General features: G+C 38.9%; 1 protein-coding gene and 1 non-coding gene across 3 annotated transcripts; both read left to right on the top strand.

The window, feature by feature from the left end:
- Window positions 1-1,767: 1,767 nt before the first annotated feature.
- On the top strand, window positions 1,768-3,608 carry TCEAL9 (transcription elongation factor A like 9). Of its 2 annotated transcripts, none has more exons than XM_036271303.1 (3): window positions 1,768-1,878; window positions 2,367-2,442; window positions 2,825-3,608. In XM_036271303.1, the coding sequence occupies exon 3, from the start codon at window positions 2,902-2,904 to the stop codon at window positions 3,214-3,216; it is 315 nt and encodes a 104-aa protein (XP_036127196.1). In that variant the 5' UTR covers window positions 1,768-1,878; window positions 2,367-2,442; window positions 2,825-2,901; the 3' UTR covers window positions 3,217-3,608. The 2 variants fall into 2 exon arrangements, with proteins under 2 accessions (XP_036127196.1, XP_036127197.1); XM_036271304.1 differs by having other exon boundaries at window positions 2,828-3,608.
- A 3,477-nt stretch (window positions 3,609-7,085) lies between these two features.
- On the top strand, window positions 7,086-7,247 carry LOC118636872. Its single transcript, XR_004960835.1, has one exon. It is a non-coding gene; the product is annotated as a U1 spliceosomal RNA (small nuclear RNA).
- Window positions 7,248-14,696: the final 7,449 nt, after the last annotated feature.

A 14,696-nucleotide genomic window follows, 5' to 3' on the forward strand; every position in this document is an offset into this window, starting at 1 on the left:
CCACACAACCCCAACTGGGGCCCGGGGACAAACGGTGACAAACTGCAACCGAGGTATGTGCCCTTAAGGGGAAGGGAACCTGGGTCTCTCTGGACCACGGGCCAACACTATAACCACTGAACCAAACCACCCAGGGCATCAGTGAGGTCTTTATTCTGCCTCACAACAGGCCACCAAAACATATACAGAACAAAAATGTGTGTTTATATCTCCTTGTTATTTTCCAAATGTTATCTCTGAGAGCCACGCAATTTTTATTGGCACACTTATGGCTTTTACCAAAGACTGAGTTGAGGTTAAAAGATAACCAATATTCGTTGAAGACTTTATATAAGTGAAGTGCTTCTCGCAGAATGTTATCATTTAGAATTCCCAACAGTCAATTATATGAGGTGTATATTATCATTCCCTTCTTACAGATAAGAAAACCACTGATGATTATGCAGGCAGCACAGCTTCTTGGCAAATACCACCACCAGGGCTCTGGAGTCAAACATTCCTTTTTTTCCTTCCCATTTCAAATCCTTTCCCCAAATGAAATCCTAATATAATTATAATAATAGCTGGTAGTTTTAAAGCACTTTACTATATGCCAGGTCCTATAGACTGTACAGGCATTAACTTGTTCTTTTAAATATTTGAAACCTGCTTATTAGTCTCATTGATTTTTACCAATAAAAAATGTCCAAAACCCCAAAGAGGCAAAATGATTTGGCTAGGTGATACAGGGACATAAGTCTGCTGTCACCAATCCCATACTTTGCAAGTGTGACAAAAATACTCAATTCCAAAAGTTAGAGCGTAAGAGAATGTTTCTTGAGAAAGTTTACCAGTTTGAATTTGCTCACTTGAATGTCATAGGTTGATTTGTGCCTGAGTATGCTTAAGTGAGCTTTTCTCCCAGTCTCCACTCTATGTGACCCTTTTCAATAGGGTAGTAATATCCTTCTTTGTTGCTAGTGCTCTGGAGGAACTGATTCTGAAAATGTAGCCTAGTGGCTTGAGGTTCTATTCTGAGATGACCATAGCATCTTCTTTTTTTTAATATATTTTTTCAATTATAGTTGGGATTAAATATTATATTAGTTTCAGGTGTACATTACAGGGGTTAGACATTTATATAACTTATGAAGTGAGTCCCCCCCCCATAAGTCTCGTAGCCACCTGGCACCAGACATAGTTACCACAATATTATTGACTATATTTCCTATGCTGTACTTTATATCCCCTGACTATTAGTAACTGCCAATTTGTGCACATTAACTCACTTAACTAAAGTAAATTTGTTTTTTCTGACTATAAAAGATATTTTACTAAAAAAATAATATAAAAATATTAAGAATAAAGTAAAAACTACATTAAAAAATATTCCTGTCACAGGCTCTTTTTGTTTTTTAACCATCCCCTGCCAAACCAACCCAAAGACCAGATTTCAGATTAAATGGAGGCTGAAGAAGGGGTGACGGCTGTATGCATTCTTAATATTGGGATCAGAAGGCAGGAAGAGAATTCTGGAAAGAAGAAGAAAAGTCTAATAGCTCCAGAAAAAGATGCAGCCCCTCCCTAGTAATCAGAGAAAGGCAAATAAAACATTTCCCCTGGGATACTCAACAACAAAAAAGACTGACAGGGCCAAATGTCTAAGGGAGGAGGAGTGGGGTGGGGGGGTGTCTTATTTATGCCGCGCTTTTGCTGGGAGTGGAAATTAGGGACCGGAGCTCACTGGTGACGTAGATCTCACGTGACCAGGAGTCGACGTGTGCAGAAGTCCTGCTAGTCTGGTCCTTGTTCCCGTCTGGGTACCAGCTTCCTTCTGCAGCGCGACAGTGGGGCCTGAGATCAGGGAAGGAGAAAGAGTCAGTGACCGGAATTTTGCAGGTGGGTGTCAAAATAGGCTCTGCTTGGGGATTTCTAGGATGGGGGTGGCCTAGGGCAGAAACCTGGTCAAGCCCACCTTACTCCCACCTCCGCAGTAAATGATGACCCTTGGGAAAGGGAGGGACTGAAGGTCTCCGGGAGAAGGACAGGGAGACCTGTGATAGTTTAAAAATAATCAGCCTCTGCCATCTCAGACCACTTTCCCAACACCTACCCTTCCCCCAACCCCGCTCAGTCTTGGAGAGTTAAGAAATATTCTGCCTTTCCTGTACTCCCTGTCTGATGGGAATTTTGAGCTAACTTGCACTGTGGAGAGGGGGATAACTGGGAGAAACAAGTGAGGAAGTTTCCATAACCGAGAACCTTAATGAGGAAAAAGGTACGTGGTGCTGGTCACCAAGCGCTCGCCCCACCTCCACTCCTCCATTCCCTCCACTCCCTCCTCCCTCTCCCACCCCCTCCCCCACGCGTTTCCCGTTTGTCCGCAGATCTGCAAGTCTGTTGTTCACAGCACTACACAACAGGCTAGAAAAGACCAGGGAGAAGTTGACCCAGGCAATACTGGTAGGTGAGGGGAATATAAAGACGCCGGGGGTTGAGGTGGGCGAGGGTGCTACTAAGGTGTAGGCCCCACTCTTCCTCACTCCCCCACCCCGATTCCCTCAGCCCCCTCTGTTCTGGGAGGATCTTGTGTTATGCCCTGCGGGGTGGTTGAGGAGGGCCTTGGAAATGGCTGGAGGGAGGGACTAGACCGAGGTGAGGTGATGGAAAGTGGAGGTGAGAGGGGCCGGCTCTGGGAATCCTTCATTGCTGAATGAGTCTCCTGGGTGGAAGATATTTGATGGTGGCTGAGAAACAAATAGAAAAAGCAAACGCTGAGACCTCTGTCCAGAGCATGGGTCCAGTCACCAAGCCTTTGACTTACCATCTCTTTCTTGCTTCCTAGAAGTAATTACATTCAAAGAGGAATAAACAGAAAACAAAGGAAGAGGAAAAGGAAAGAAGGAAGAGGACAGACACAAGATGAAACCCTGTCAAAAAATAGAAGGAAAACCAGAAAATGAGAGTGAACCAAAGCTTGAGGAAGAGCCAGAGTCTGAGGAAAAGCCAGGGGAGGAGGAAGAGCCAGAGGAGAAGGAAAAAACAGAAGGAACTTTTAGAGAAAGGCTGATCCAGTCTCTCCAGGAATTTAAAGAAGATATACACAACAGGCATTTAAGCAAGGATGATATGTTTAGAGAAGTGAATGAAATAGACGAGATAAGGAGAGTAAGAAACAAACTTATAGTGATGCGTTGGAAGGCTAATCGAAACCATCCTTACCCCTATTTAATGTAGTTTACCTTGATTTTTATTTTTCTGATATTAACATTGCCATATAGCTTTCTTATGATTTGCATTTTCCTGATAAACCTTTGTCCATTTTTCTACTTTTAACTTGTTGCTCTTAGTTGTTTTAGATGCATCTCTTATTTCTGCATCTCATTGTTTATTGTATTTTGAATCAATCTTCAAATCTCTGCATTTTAGTAGGAGAGAGAACTTTATTCATTTGTACAAAAAGAGGTTCCTTACAGGATATAAAATGAAAAAATGTTACTAAGGAATATGTGAATATCATATTTTTAAAAGGAAAGGGTACATTTGTATATACAGATATGCACAAAAAAAATGTGAGAAGTGAAAGACAAAAAAGTTAATTAAGTGGTAGGATTATGAGTGATTTTTAAAAATTCTGCTTACTCGTATTTTTCCTTATTTCTAGAATATACACGCATTGTTAAAATAATAAAACTTTTATAACAAAAAAGAGGTAATCAACAGCACTTATCAGTTTATTTCTAAAGGCATTGGGACACTTGATATTTGTTGACAGAATTTTAGAAGCAAATGTGAACTCCAAATTACCACCAGAGGTTTTTGTCTTTTCTTATCTATAAAATAGAGATGATAATAATCTTTAAGAGATCTTGTGAAGACCAAACAAGGTGCTGACAGAGTTATATCTGACAGATTTTTTCCTCTTCTGCCCATGCAGTATTCCAACTCCCAAGAGATTTGTTTCAGCTATCTGGGAGGGTAGAGAAAGTACTTTTCACCTGTACTTAAGAACAAATCCAGGCCAACTGTTAGGTGGATGCCACCTTTATGTTCCTCTCCTGCTGTATCTGCCAAAATGCCCATCCCTCCCCACTGATACTACCATATATATTGGATAGTTCTGCCCCTTCATCCATGTTCTGTACCTATCAGGGCCCCATTGATGTTGATGTTTTGGAATTTTCAAATGGTGGAGTCCAACACATTTCTTCAGAACCCCCAGGAGGCTGAATTCCCAAATTGACCTCTACAGAAGTGGGGAGAATGCCCATCCTAATTTAGACAGACATGCAGGGCCACTTGGGCCAAGATATAGATATCTTGGCAACTGGAATTTTAATCACAGGCCCCCTCTTCCCCATCAGACTCAGACACAATGGGTCTGTTTAAGGGTTGGACCAGAAGACAAGTCTGAGTAACATATTATGCTTTAGTCATAGCTTCTTTGTGTCTAAAGATTCCAGTTTTATCTTCCTGATTCTTATTTTCATAGGGTAAATGATCTCTTCCAGAAGGTTGGTGGCAGGCCCTCTTCACCGTTCAACAGATACCCTTAGATGTGTAAAGTGTAAAGGGATATTCAAGTCAGATTTGGGGATATTCCCATCCTTACCTGGAAACATGAAAGTTCTATATAAGATGGTATATCTATACATCTAAGTCTGCATTTCTATATATGTATCTACGGCTCACAGTTGTGCCAGTTGTTATTTTATTTTTCCTCTGTGATCCTTTTTTATTGGCAGGGGGGGTCATTCATGTCTCCAAACCATTCTATAAGTTCGCAATAGCCTGATGGTTGCTGGTCGGGCTGGATTCTGGCTGGAGTGAGATGAGGGCCCAGGGGTTCCCTGTGGCAGTTTTACAGATAGGATGAAGCCGTCCCCCTGGTACTCTGAGGGGCGATGCTCAGGCAGGATGTGGAAGAGCTCATTCAGGCCACACTACTCTCCAGGAAGGTCTGGCTTTGGTTTCCCTGCTCCAACCTGCAGCAGGCACCAGAGCCTCCTAGGCTGATGGCCAGGCAGTCCTGAACATACTTACCTGGAGCATGATGACTGTCCCCACTGCAGATCAGAGCACTAGACTTCTTTTCCCCCTTTTTTTTCTAAATGGGGGGGGTGTGCTTGATGAGAATTTTTTATAGGGAAGAAAAGACCTCAACATTCATTAAAAACACTGGTTGTGATAGTCTGTCCTAGCCATAACTACTCTGATATAATCAGCTAACTTGAGGTTCAAGTAGAAAGGCCTGATGATGACAGGTGGAAATGATTTTACACAGTACACAAATATTTTAAATTGTAATATCCTTGTATTTATTTAAATGTGTATTAATGTACACTCTCTGTCTAAGGTAAAGGATGATAGTTTAGATTTAGGGTGGTGGTGTAAGTTTTCCTTTTCAGAAATGTATTCAAACCAAATGAGTCCATTTAAAGATAATAATGAAGTAGAACACAATATTAATAGCATAAGTTGTATACTAGTATGGCAAAAATCACCCTGGTGGGAAACATTGCCTTAGCATAATTGACTTAGGGATAATATCTGGACATACCTGTCAAGAACTATGCAGTCTAAGTTTTGGTTTTTGTTTTTAATTTAATCCTCACCCGAGGATATTTTTTTTTACAATTGTCTTCAGACAGAGTGGGGGAGAGAGAGAGAGAGAGAGAGAGCGAGAGAGAGAGAGAGAGAGAGAGAGAGAGAGAAACATCGATGTGAGAGACACATCAATTGGTTGCCACCCACACAACCCCAACTCGGGGCCGGGAACAAACTGCAACCGAGGTACATGACCTTGGCCAGAGTCAAACCCAGGACTCTTTGGTCCACAGGCCGACACTCTAACTGCTGAGCAAAACTGGCCAGGGCTGCAATCTAAGTTTTTACCCTACTTATAAGTTAACCTGCTACTGGTTAATGCATACTGGCAGAAGATACTAGAATCCTACATCTGAGACAAAGGACATTATTACTCACAGCAAAGGTAGTAGCCAGAGTTTCATACTGGTTTGTATCAGTTATCCATGATCCTTAAGTTTCATGGGGTGGCACAGGGCCTATTGTGGAGGCCTGTACATGCAGTGCATTGTGTTGCAAGAAAGAAAACCTGAAATTGGAGAAATCACAGTGTTTGAGCCTGCTCTCTGTCCAGTGAAAAACATTGCCTCATCCCTCAAAGTTGCTTGTTGCAAACACAACTCTGAGAAATGGATTGCCTGTGTAGAGTGATCAGACCTTACTTCTTGGTACACCCAATTAGAACATGCAGGGATGCTCAGGATCCAAGGCAGATGGCCTCTCCCAAAAACAATTTTCTCTGTGCAATAAATCTTAATGCGAATGGCAAGCCTTTCCTAACATCACACATTTTGGTTTCTAATTCCAAGTTAAATAAAGCAAATAATTCATTATACTGTAGAGTATAAACAGGGCATTTGTAACTCTTTCTAGTTTTTACTTAAATGCATAGGATTTTGAATGAATCCTAAATAACTGAATGAAAATATCAACTAAGAAACTAAAAGTAAATAGTCTATGAGGAACTTTAAGTTGCAGAAACACATAGCTACAATGATGCACAAAATAAAAGAAGTAGAAGAGCAATATCAATGAATTTACCAGGATGCCAATGACAGGAGTAATCTTAGGAAAAATTTTGCACTGCAAGACCAACAGGAAAGTGTGTGTGTGTGAATGTCAGTCCAGATCCCATCTATCACTGCTGCTTCCATAAAAGGAAAAGATAAATGCTAAGAGAAACTCTGGTCTGTTGCCTCTACAAGAAAAGTTCAAGGTAGGGTAAGGTTTGAGGGGAGGTCACACACCCGTAACAGTATCCAAAAGCAGTTATTTGATATTCTGTCAAAAGCATTTTGCAAGAGCCTTAGCAAAAACAATTGTATCACTTGGTAGATAATTTGGTTAAGTGAGGCATCTTTTTGAGTACTAATTGGCCATTTGTACATCTGACTTTGAAAAATATCTATTCAAATATTTTGCCTGAATCCCCCTTAATATTTTTAGTATAGTGTGGGTGAAGAATCTGTTTAAAGGAATGAGGTAGACCCATATGTACTACATGTTCATCATGCATTAGTAAAAGATCATGGCAGGGGAGATACCATGATCACGAAGGTGGTTTTCCCAGGGCGAGGCTTATCCATTGCACTCCAGATGTGCTGACCCCTGCAATTTCCCCAAATGTGGGACACTCGACTGCATAATTTGTGGTAGTGGGAGACTGTGTTCATGCTCTCCCCTGCAAAGAAATAAAAAATAATAATAAAATAAAAAAATAAAAGTAAAGGAACAATGAAGCACTGGAGGTAAAGAACAATACACCCCCCCCCAATACACACACACACACACACACACACACATGCCCACAAATAACAAAATGAAGCCCTTTAGCTCACTAAAGGGAAGGATCACATCTTTTTAAGTGACAGTTTGATATCTCATTAGGCCTCCTGTTATCTGGTTCTTTAAGAAAGAACTATTTTTTAAAAATTTATCCTAATGAGTAATTCTATTATCTTTGCATTGTAACTGTCAAAATAGTTTCTTAGACTTACACAGTCTTTCTTTCTTTCCATGACCTTGGAGTTCTTTTTCAGATCTTACATCACTAACCTACTATTCAATAGAAAAGGAAAGTGAGGCATACATAGAGATTGTCTTGGCTAAGGTCACCCATCTGTTAAATAGAATGCCTGCCTAATGGAAAAGCCCTTGCTTCCTAATCTCTGCTCTGCAACAATTGGTATTTAGAAATAGTAACAACTACACTGTTGTGCTAAATAAATTCCCTTCATCTCCTCAAAGCTCATGCCCTTGCAAGTCTTGGTTTGGTTCCCACGATTTTCCCTGTCTGAAACATTCTCTCAACCATTCTTCATACACTTAGCCTGGATAACTCCTACTCATCCATCTCACAATAAATATTACTTCTATTTGTTTAATGTGCTTAATGTTTATATTTTTATTGAATTTGTTGGAGTGACATCGGTTAATAAAATTATGTAAGTTTCAGGTATACAGTTCTATAACACATTATTGGTATATGTATTGTGTGTTCACTGACCCAAGTCAAGTCTCCTTCCATCACCATTTATCCTCCCTTTACCCTCTTCTACCTTCCCCCACCCCCTCTCCCTCTGGTAATGGCCATAAGGTTGTCTATGTCTATGAGGGTTTTTTATTTATTTATTTTCCTTTGTTGATTTAGAGAGAACAGAAGGGAGAGGGAGAGAGAGAAACATTGATTAGCCACCTCCTGCATGCTCCTCACTGGGGATTTGGCCCACAACCTGGGCATGTGCCCTGACTGGGAATTGAACTGGCCACTTCTTGGTGCATGGGTTTGACGTTCAACCACTGAGCCACACCAGCCAGGCCTATGAGGGTTTTTTTATTATTATTATTGTGGACAGTATTACAGGTGTCCTCCATTCCCCTTGCTTTGCTCCCCCTCCATCCAGCCCCCACCTTTCCCCAAGCCTTCCCCACAATATTGTCTGTGTCTATGAACTATGCATATATGCATATATGTTCTTTGGCTAATCCCCCCCCCCATCCCATTCCCCTCTTAAAGTCAGTCAGTCTGTTCCATGCATCCATGTCTCGACCTATTTTGTTAATCAGTTTATTTTGTTCATTAGATTCCACAAATAAGTGAGATCATGTGTTACTTGTCTTTTCTCTGACTGGCTTATTTCACTTAGCATAATAATCTCCAGGTTCATCCATGCTTTCACAAAGGGTAAGAAATCCTTCTTTATTTACAGCTGAATTGTATTCCATTGTATAAATGTACCATAACTTTTTCATCTACTGATGGGCACTTGGGCTGTTTCCAGATTTAGCTATTGTAAATAATGCTGCTATGAACATAGGGGTGCATACATTCTTTCTGGTTGGTGTTTCTGAATCCTTAGGATATATTCCCAGCAGTGGGATCACTGGGTCAAATGGCAGTTCCATTTTTAATTTCTTAAGGAAACTCCATACTGTTTTCCATAGTGGCTGCACCAGTCTGCATTCCGAACAGCAGTGTACTAGTGTTCCCTTTTCTCCACATCCTCACCAGCACTTGTTATTTGTTGATTTGTTGATGCTATCCATTCTGGCAAGTATGACAGCTTTTTTTTTTTAACAGCTTTATTGAGATTTAATTCATATACTACACAATTCACCCACTGAAAGTATACAATTCAATGGTTTTTTGTATATTCACAATTATGTGCAACTTTTCACTGCAGTCAATTATAGAACATTTTTAAGTCAAAAAGAAACATCATACCTTTAGCTATGACTTCTCCCCCATGTCTCTATCATTTTAGCCTTAAGCAAACACTAATCTACTTTCTGTCTCTATAGATTTCCCAATCATCGATAATTCCTAAGAATGTGCTCTTATAAAACATGTTCTTTTGTGATTGGCTTCTTTCACTTGGCATGCTTTCAAAATTCATCCATTGTGTAGCATGTATATATTTTTTTTTACTCCTTTTTATGGCTGAACAATATTCTATTGCATGGATATCCCACATTTTGTTTATCCATTAATTCATTTACGGATATTTGAGCTGTTTCCATCTTTTGCTTATTATGAATAGCGGTGCTATGAAGTTTTATAAGGACATATGTTCTTGTTGTTTTTTTTTTTTAATTTTGTTTTTTAGTTTGGGGGGATATATGTTCTTATTTCTCTTGGGTAGATATCTAAGAATTGAACTGCTGGGTCATACAGTAATTCTATGGTTAATCATTTCAGGACCTGCCATACCATTTTTTCAAACTGGCTGATCACTTTACATTCCCACTAGGAGTGTGTAAGGGTTACAGTTTCCCTGTATCATTAACAGCACTTTTTATTGTCTGACTTTCTGATTCTAACCATTTTAGCAGAGGTGATGTTTTTTTTTTTTTAATTTAAATTTTATTTTTGCCTTTTAAGTTTTTATTTAAGTATAATTGGTATTGAAATGGTTGTGAAGGGATTCTGAAAGGGATTGCATTGAATCTTTAGATGAATTGGAGAAGCACTACCATTTTAACAGTATTAAAATTTTCAATTAATGAACACAGAATTTTTTCCCATTGAATTCCCATTCAATTAAATAAAGAAATTCTATCATTTCTTTCAAGAATGTTTTGTGGCTTTCAGAGTACAAATTTTGTACTTCCCTTATTAAATTTATTTCTAAGTATTTTATTCTTTTTGATGCTATTACAAATTAAATTATTTTCTTAATTCTTTTAAGATTATTCATTGCAAATGTATAGAAACATAATGACTTTTTAACCAATATTACAAATTTATTTTAACAAACACCAGTCAGAATTTTTGGGAAATGTGACTTTTTTTTAATATTTAAGTGGAAAAATTTAAATCCAGTTAAACTTTGCATTAGAAAATAAACAGAAAGGAAGTGGAAAACTTAGGAAACTGACATAATGAGATATATTTTAAAACAAAAGCAATTTAACAATGATGAGGCTGTCATAGGAACTAAACAGAACAACCAACCAAAATTCCATGTTCGATGAACCAGAATCACAGTATCTGAGAGAGACCATGAATGTGTGAATAGACAAAGAAACCTGGTGAACTGCAGAAAACAAGCCTGACTGTCAAAACTTTGGGTCATGGGTTTGCGTGTGCCCTGCCACCAGCTCTGGGTCTACCAGGTGATCCCCCCACAGCTTCTCAGTGAAGATCATTCATTCTAAGAAGCCTGGGCCTAAGGATTTGGTCTTGTGCTTACTTCAAAAGACTCATTAGCTGTGTCCTCTCTGGCCTGGCAGAGGTCCCTGAGCAGGTACTTTTCCCAAGGACTCTCACAAGTGATGAAGCCAACCACTAATCACCCAGGTCTGGGGTGTGAGATAAACTTTAGCATCAGGGCTAGAGGAATGGCTGGAATTAAACGAAAACATATTCGCTTGGAGAACCCCTCCTCTGGCAGAGAGTGAAGGAGGCCTGGGGCAGCCCTGTCCCACTGTGGGGATCAGGAGCTGTGTGCACCATGGCCTGGACTCTTCTCCTTCTGGTACTCTTATCTCGCTGCACAGGTAGAAACAGGCCTCTGGGACCAGGTCTTAACTTTCAATTTAATTCATTTTATGGTCAGTTTCTTAAGAAGCTTTATCCTGGTCCTTGCCCCATCTCTGACACGTGTCTGTATTTGCAGATTTCAAAATATAATGATTTTTGTATATGGATCTTGTATCCTATAATCATGCTGACATTGTTTCTTCATTCTTATTAGTTTATGAGTAGATTCCATAATACTTTCTCTATATAAGATCGTGTCATCTGTAAACAGATAGTTCTACTTCTGAATTTTTTTTTTATCTGAATGCCCTTTATTTCTTTTTCTTGCCTAATTGTCCTGGCTAGAACCTCCAGTGCAATATTAAATATAAGGGGTGAGAGCACACATCTATTAGATGCCTGATCCTAGGAGTAAAGCATCTAATGTCTCACCATTAAATATGATGTCAGCTGAGGGTTTTTCTTAATGTCCTTTATCATGTTGAGGAAGTTTCTGATTTGGGAATAGTAAACCAAACTTGCATTCTGGGATAAATCCCACTCGGTCATGATGTATAATTGTTTTTATATGTTGTTGGTTTGTTTGCCTAGTGTTTTGTTGAGGATTTTTGCATCCATTTTCATAAGACATACTGTATTTTTTTTCTTGTAAAAATTTTGTCTGGTTTTGGTATCAATGTAATAATGCTCATATTATAAAATAAGAGAAGTGTTCTCTCCTTTTCTATTTTTGGAAGAATTTGTAAAGGATTTTTTTTAATATTTGGTAGAATTCAGCAGTGAAGTTATGTAGGCCTGCGGTAGTTTATTATTATCATTATTATTATCACTAATTCAATCTTCACTTGTTATAGGTCTATTCAGATTGTCTATTTCTTCTTGAGATAGTTTTGGTAGTTTGCATTTTTCTAGGAATTTGTCCATTTCATCTAAGTTATTTAACATAATGGTATATGTTGCATATTATTCCTTTATAATACTTATTATCTATAAGTTCTTTACTAATGGCCCCTCTTTCATTTCTGATTCTAGTCAATTGAGTTCTCATTATCTATCTATCTATCTATCTATCTATCTATCTATCTATCTATCATCTATCTCTTGTCAATCTAGCTAAAGGTTTGTCAATATTGTTGATCTTTTCAAAGAACCAACTTTGGTTTCACTAATTTTTCCTACTCTCTTTCCATTCTCCATGTCATTAATTTCTGCTCTAATCATCATTTCCTTCCTTCTTCTTGCTTTATGTTTAGCTTGCTCTTTTTTCTTAGTGTCTTAGGTGGAAAGTTAGGGTATTGATTTAAGATCTTTCTTCATTTTCAATATAGACATTTACAGTTTTTATCTTTCCCTCTCAGCATAAGTTTAGCTTGATCCCATAAGTTGTGCTTCAGCATACCAAAGTTTTATCCCATAAACGTTGGTATGCTGTATGTTGTGTTTCATTCATCTCAGAGTATATTCTGATTTCCATTTTCATTTATTCTTTGATGCATTGGCTATTTAAGAGTGTTTTGCTTAATTTCCAAATATTTGTGAGGTTGCTATTTTTTTCCATTATAGATATGAAATTTTATTCCTTTGGGCTCAGAGAACATACAGGGTGGGAGGAAAGGTTCACAGTTGTGAGTATTTGAAACACAGAGTTTATTCTTGTTTTATTATTTATTAATTGCTGTATTATTTTCCATATGAACAACTTCATACCTACTTTTGCTCCACCCTGTATATTATTTATAACCCTTTAAATTTATTGAGGTTTGTTTTACAGTCTATCACACAGCCTACCATGAAGAATGTTCCATGTGCACTTGAGAAGAATGTGGATTCTGCTGTTGTTGGGCAGTGTATTCTATATGTCTATGAAGTATACTTGGTGCATGGTGTGTTCTCATGTTTTCTATTTCCTGGTTGATCTTTTGCCCAGTTGGTCTATTTACATATTATTAAAAGTGGGGTATTACAGACTTAAACTATTATTGTTTAATTATCTACTTCTTCCTTCATTTTTATCAGTTTTGCTTCACGTATTTTGGTGCTCTGTTGTTAGGTGTATCTATGACTCTCTTATCATTATGAAATGTCCCCTTTGCTTCCAGTTTTTGGTCTGGCACATAAAAAGCTTGGAAATTATCACTTCATTCTAGCAACAAGTAAAAGCTGAACAAACGGAAAATCAACAACTCTTCTTAGATCCATTAGAAAAATGAGGCCACAGAGCAAATCACTGTCCCACAAAAAGAGACACAGACAGGCAGATGTAGACAATCACAATTTGCTAGAGTAAACTCCATTAACAGAAATATCTTCAGGAACCAGTACTAGACAACTGAAGGAATCGGAATTCCTAAACATGGTGCTGAGATTGATAAAACCTATACTATAGTTGACAAATTGCTGGAAGTTCAATATGAAAAAGTCTGAGATTTAAAACCCCAGAGAGGCCCAGTATTAGGGGTACTCCCCCACTTTTCTGAGATTTACCTCAAAGAGCACTATTAGGTTATCAGAGTGAATATTGGAGAAAACCCTTTAACGTTTCTGGCAGGGGAAGGGGAAAAGTAGCCATTTATAAATGTACTCAAAGCATTCTATTCTTCTTAATAAGGCTTTCTCTCAAGAGAAACTATTTTACCACAGCCTAACCTACTAGAATTTCATCAGAGCCTAATCAACCTGGAAGAAGGAAAATATCCAACTCCAACTGCCTCTAACCACCCTGTCCCACCTAAGTGAGAAGTACTTGTGAAGGCCACAGCTATAACCATACCCAGCTGTTAGGCTCCTCTAATCTCCAGTTGAGTTCTCTATTATTTGCAGTAATGCCCTTGGGCATTAATTGCTCTGCAGTCTAATTCAGCTCAATTTGGGTTCCCTTGAAGAAAAAGTTCCAAATCTCAGCGTTTGATATTTGTTTGCACCCAAGGAGGGAGGACTCCTCCCAGCCTTTAAAGTAATCTAGCCAGTTTACAGTTAACCTGTATCTTATTCAAATGCATGAATCACTCCAAAATTGCCTCTACCACAACCACCGCTATATTTAGAACATCCTTGGACTAAATTTCTTCATGCTCTGTTACAAATGAAGTAATTTTGATTGAGAAATATTAGAATTTATATGCTTTATGGCTGTTTTCTCTCCCCAGGCACAAATCTGAGTCAGTGTTCTGAGTCTGGGGACAGGGACAATGGTGCTCTTCTCTCTAACACTCCTGCTTTAGGAACTGATGTCTATGTGGGGAGAAGGAGAAAACAGTAACCTGAGGTTCTTTCAGCTTGCTTCTCATGTGGGGAACCATGCCTTACAGGCCAAGCAAAGAGTGATTAGGGCCCCACTATTCTCAGTGGTACCACACCCATGGGACTGTCTCTATTCCATCAGTGAGGGCTGGTTGGAAGGAGAGAGCCCCCATTTCTTGACTGCACTCACCTTGAACTTAACCTTACAATCTCAGTAGCTGGGGCAGGATGCTGATGTACCACTCTTTCCAGGAAGAAAGCACCATGGCTGGGAGCTGCAGGAAGAGGATACCCTGTATTCTTGGCTTGGAGTGCAATTTATGACTGTCTGACCTGGGAGTGGGGGCGGGGAGCAGTTTAGGTTAAAATACCACAGACTCTTGCCTTTCTTATGGATTTTTTATACATA

Source organism: Molossus molossus, unplaced genomic scaffold, assembly GCF_014108415.1.
Source record: "Molossus molossus isolate mMolMol1 unplaced genomic scaffold, mMolMol1.p scaffold_m16_p_2, whole genome shotgun sequence".
Classification (NCBI taxonomy): Eukaryota; Metazoa; Chordata; class Mammalia; order Chiroptera; family Molossidae; genus Molossus; species Molossus molossus.

Excerpts from the sequence above, each read along its gene's own strand:
- TCEAL9 (XM_036271303.1), top strand. The coding sequence starts at position 2,902 with ATGAAACCCTGTCAAAAAATAGAAGGAAAACCAGAAAATGAGAGTGAA.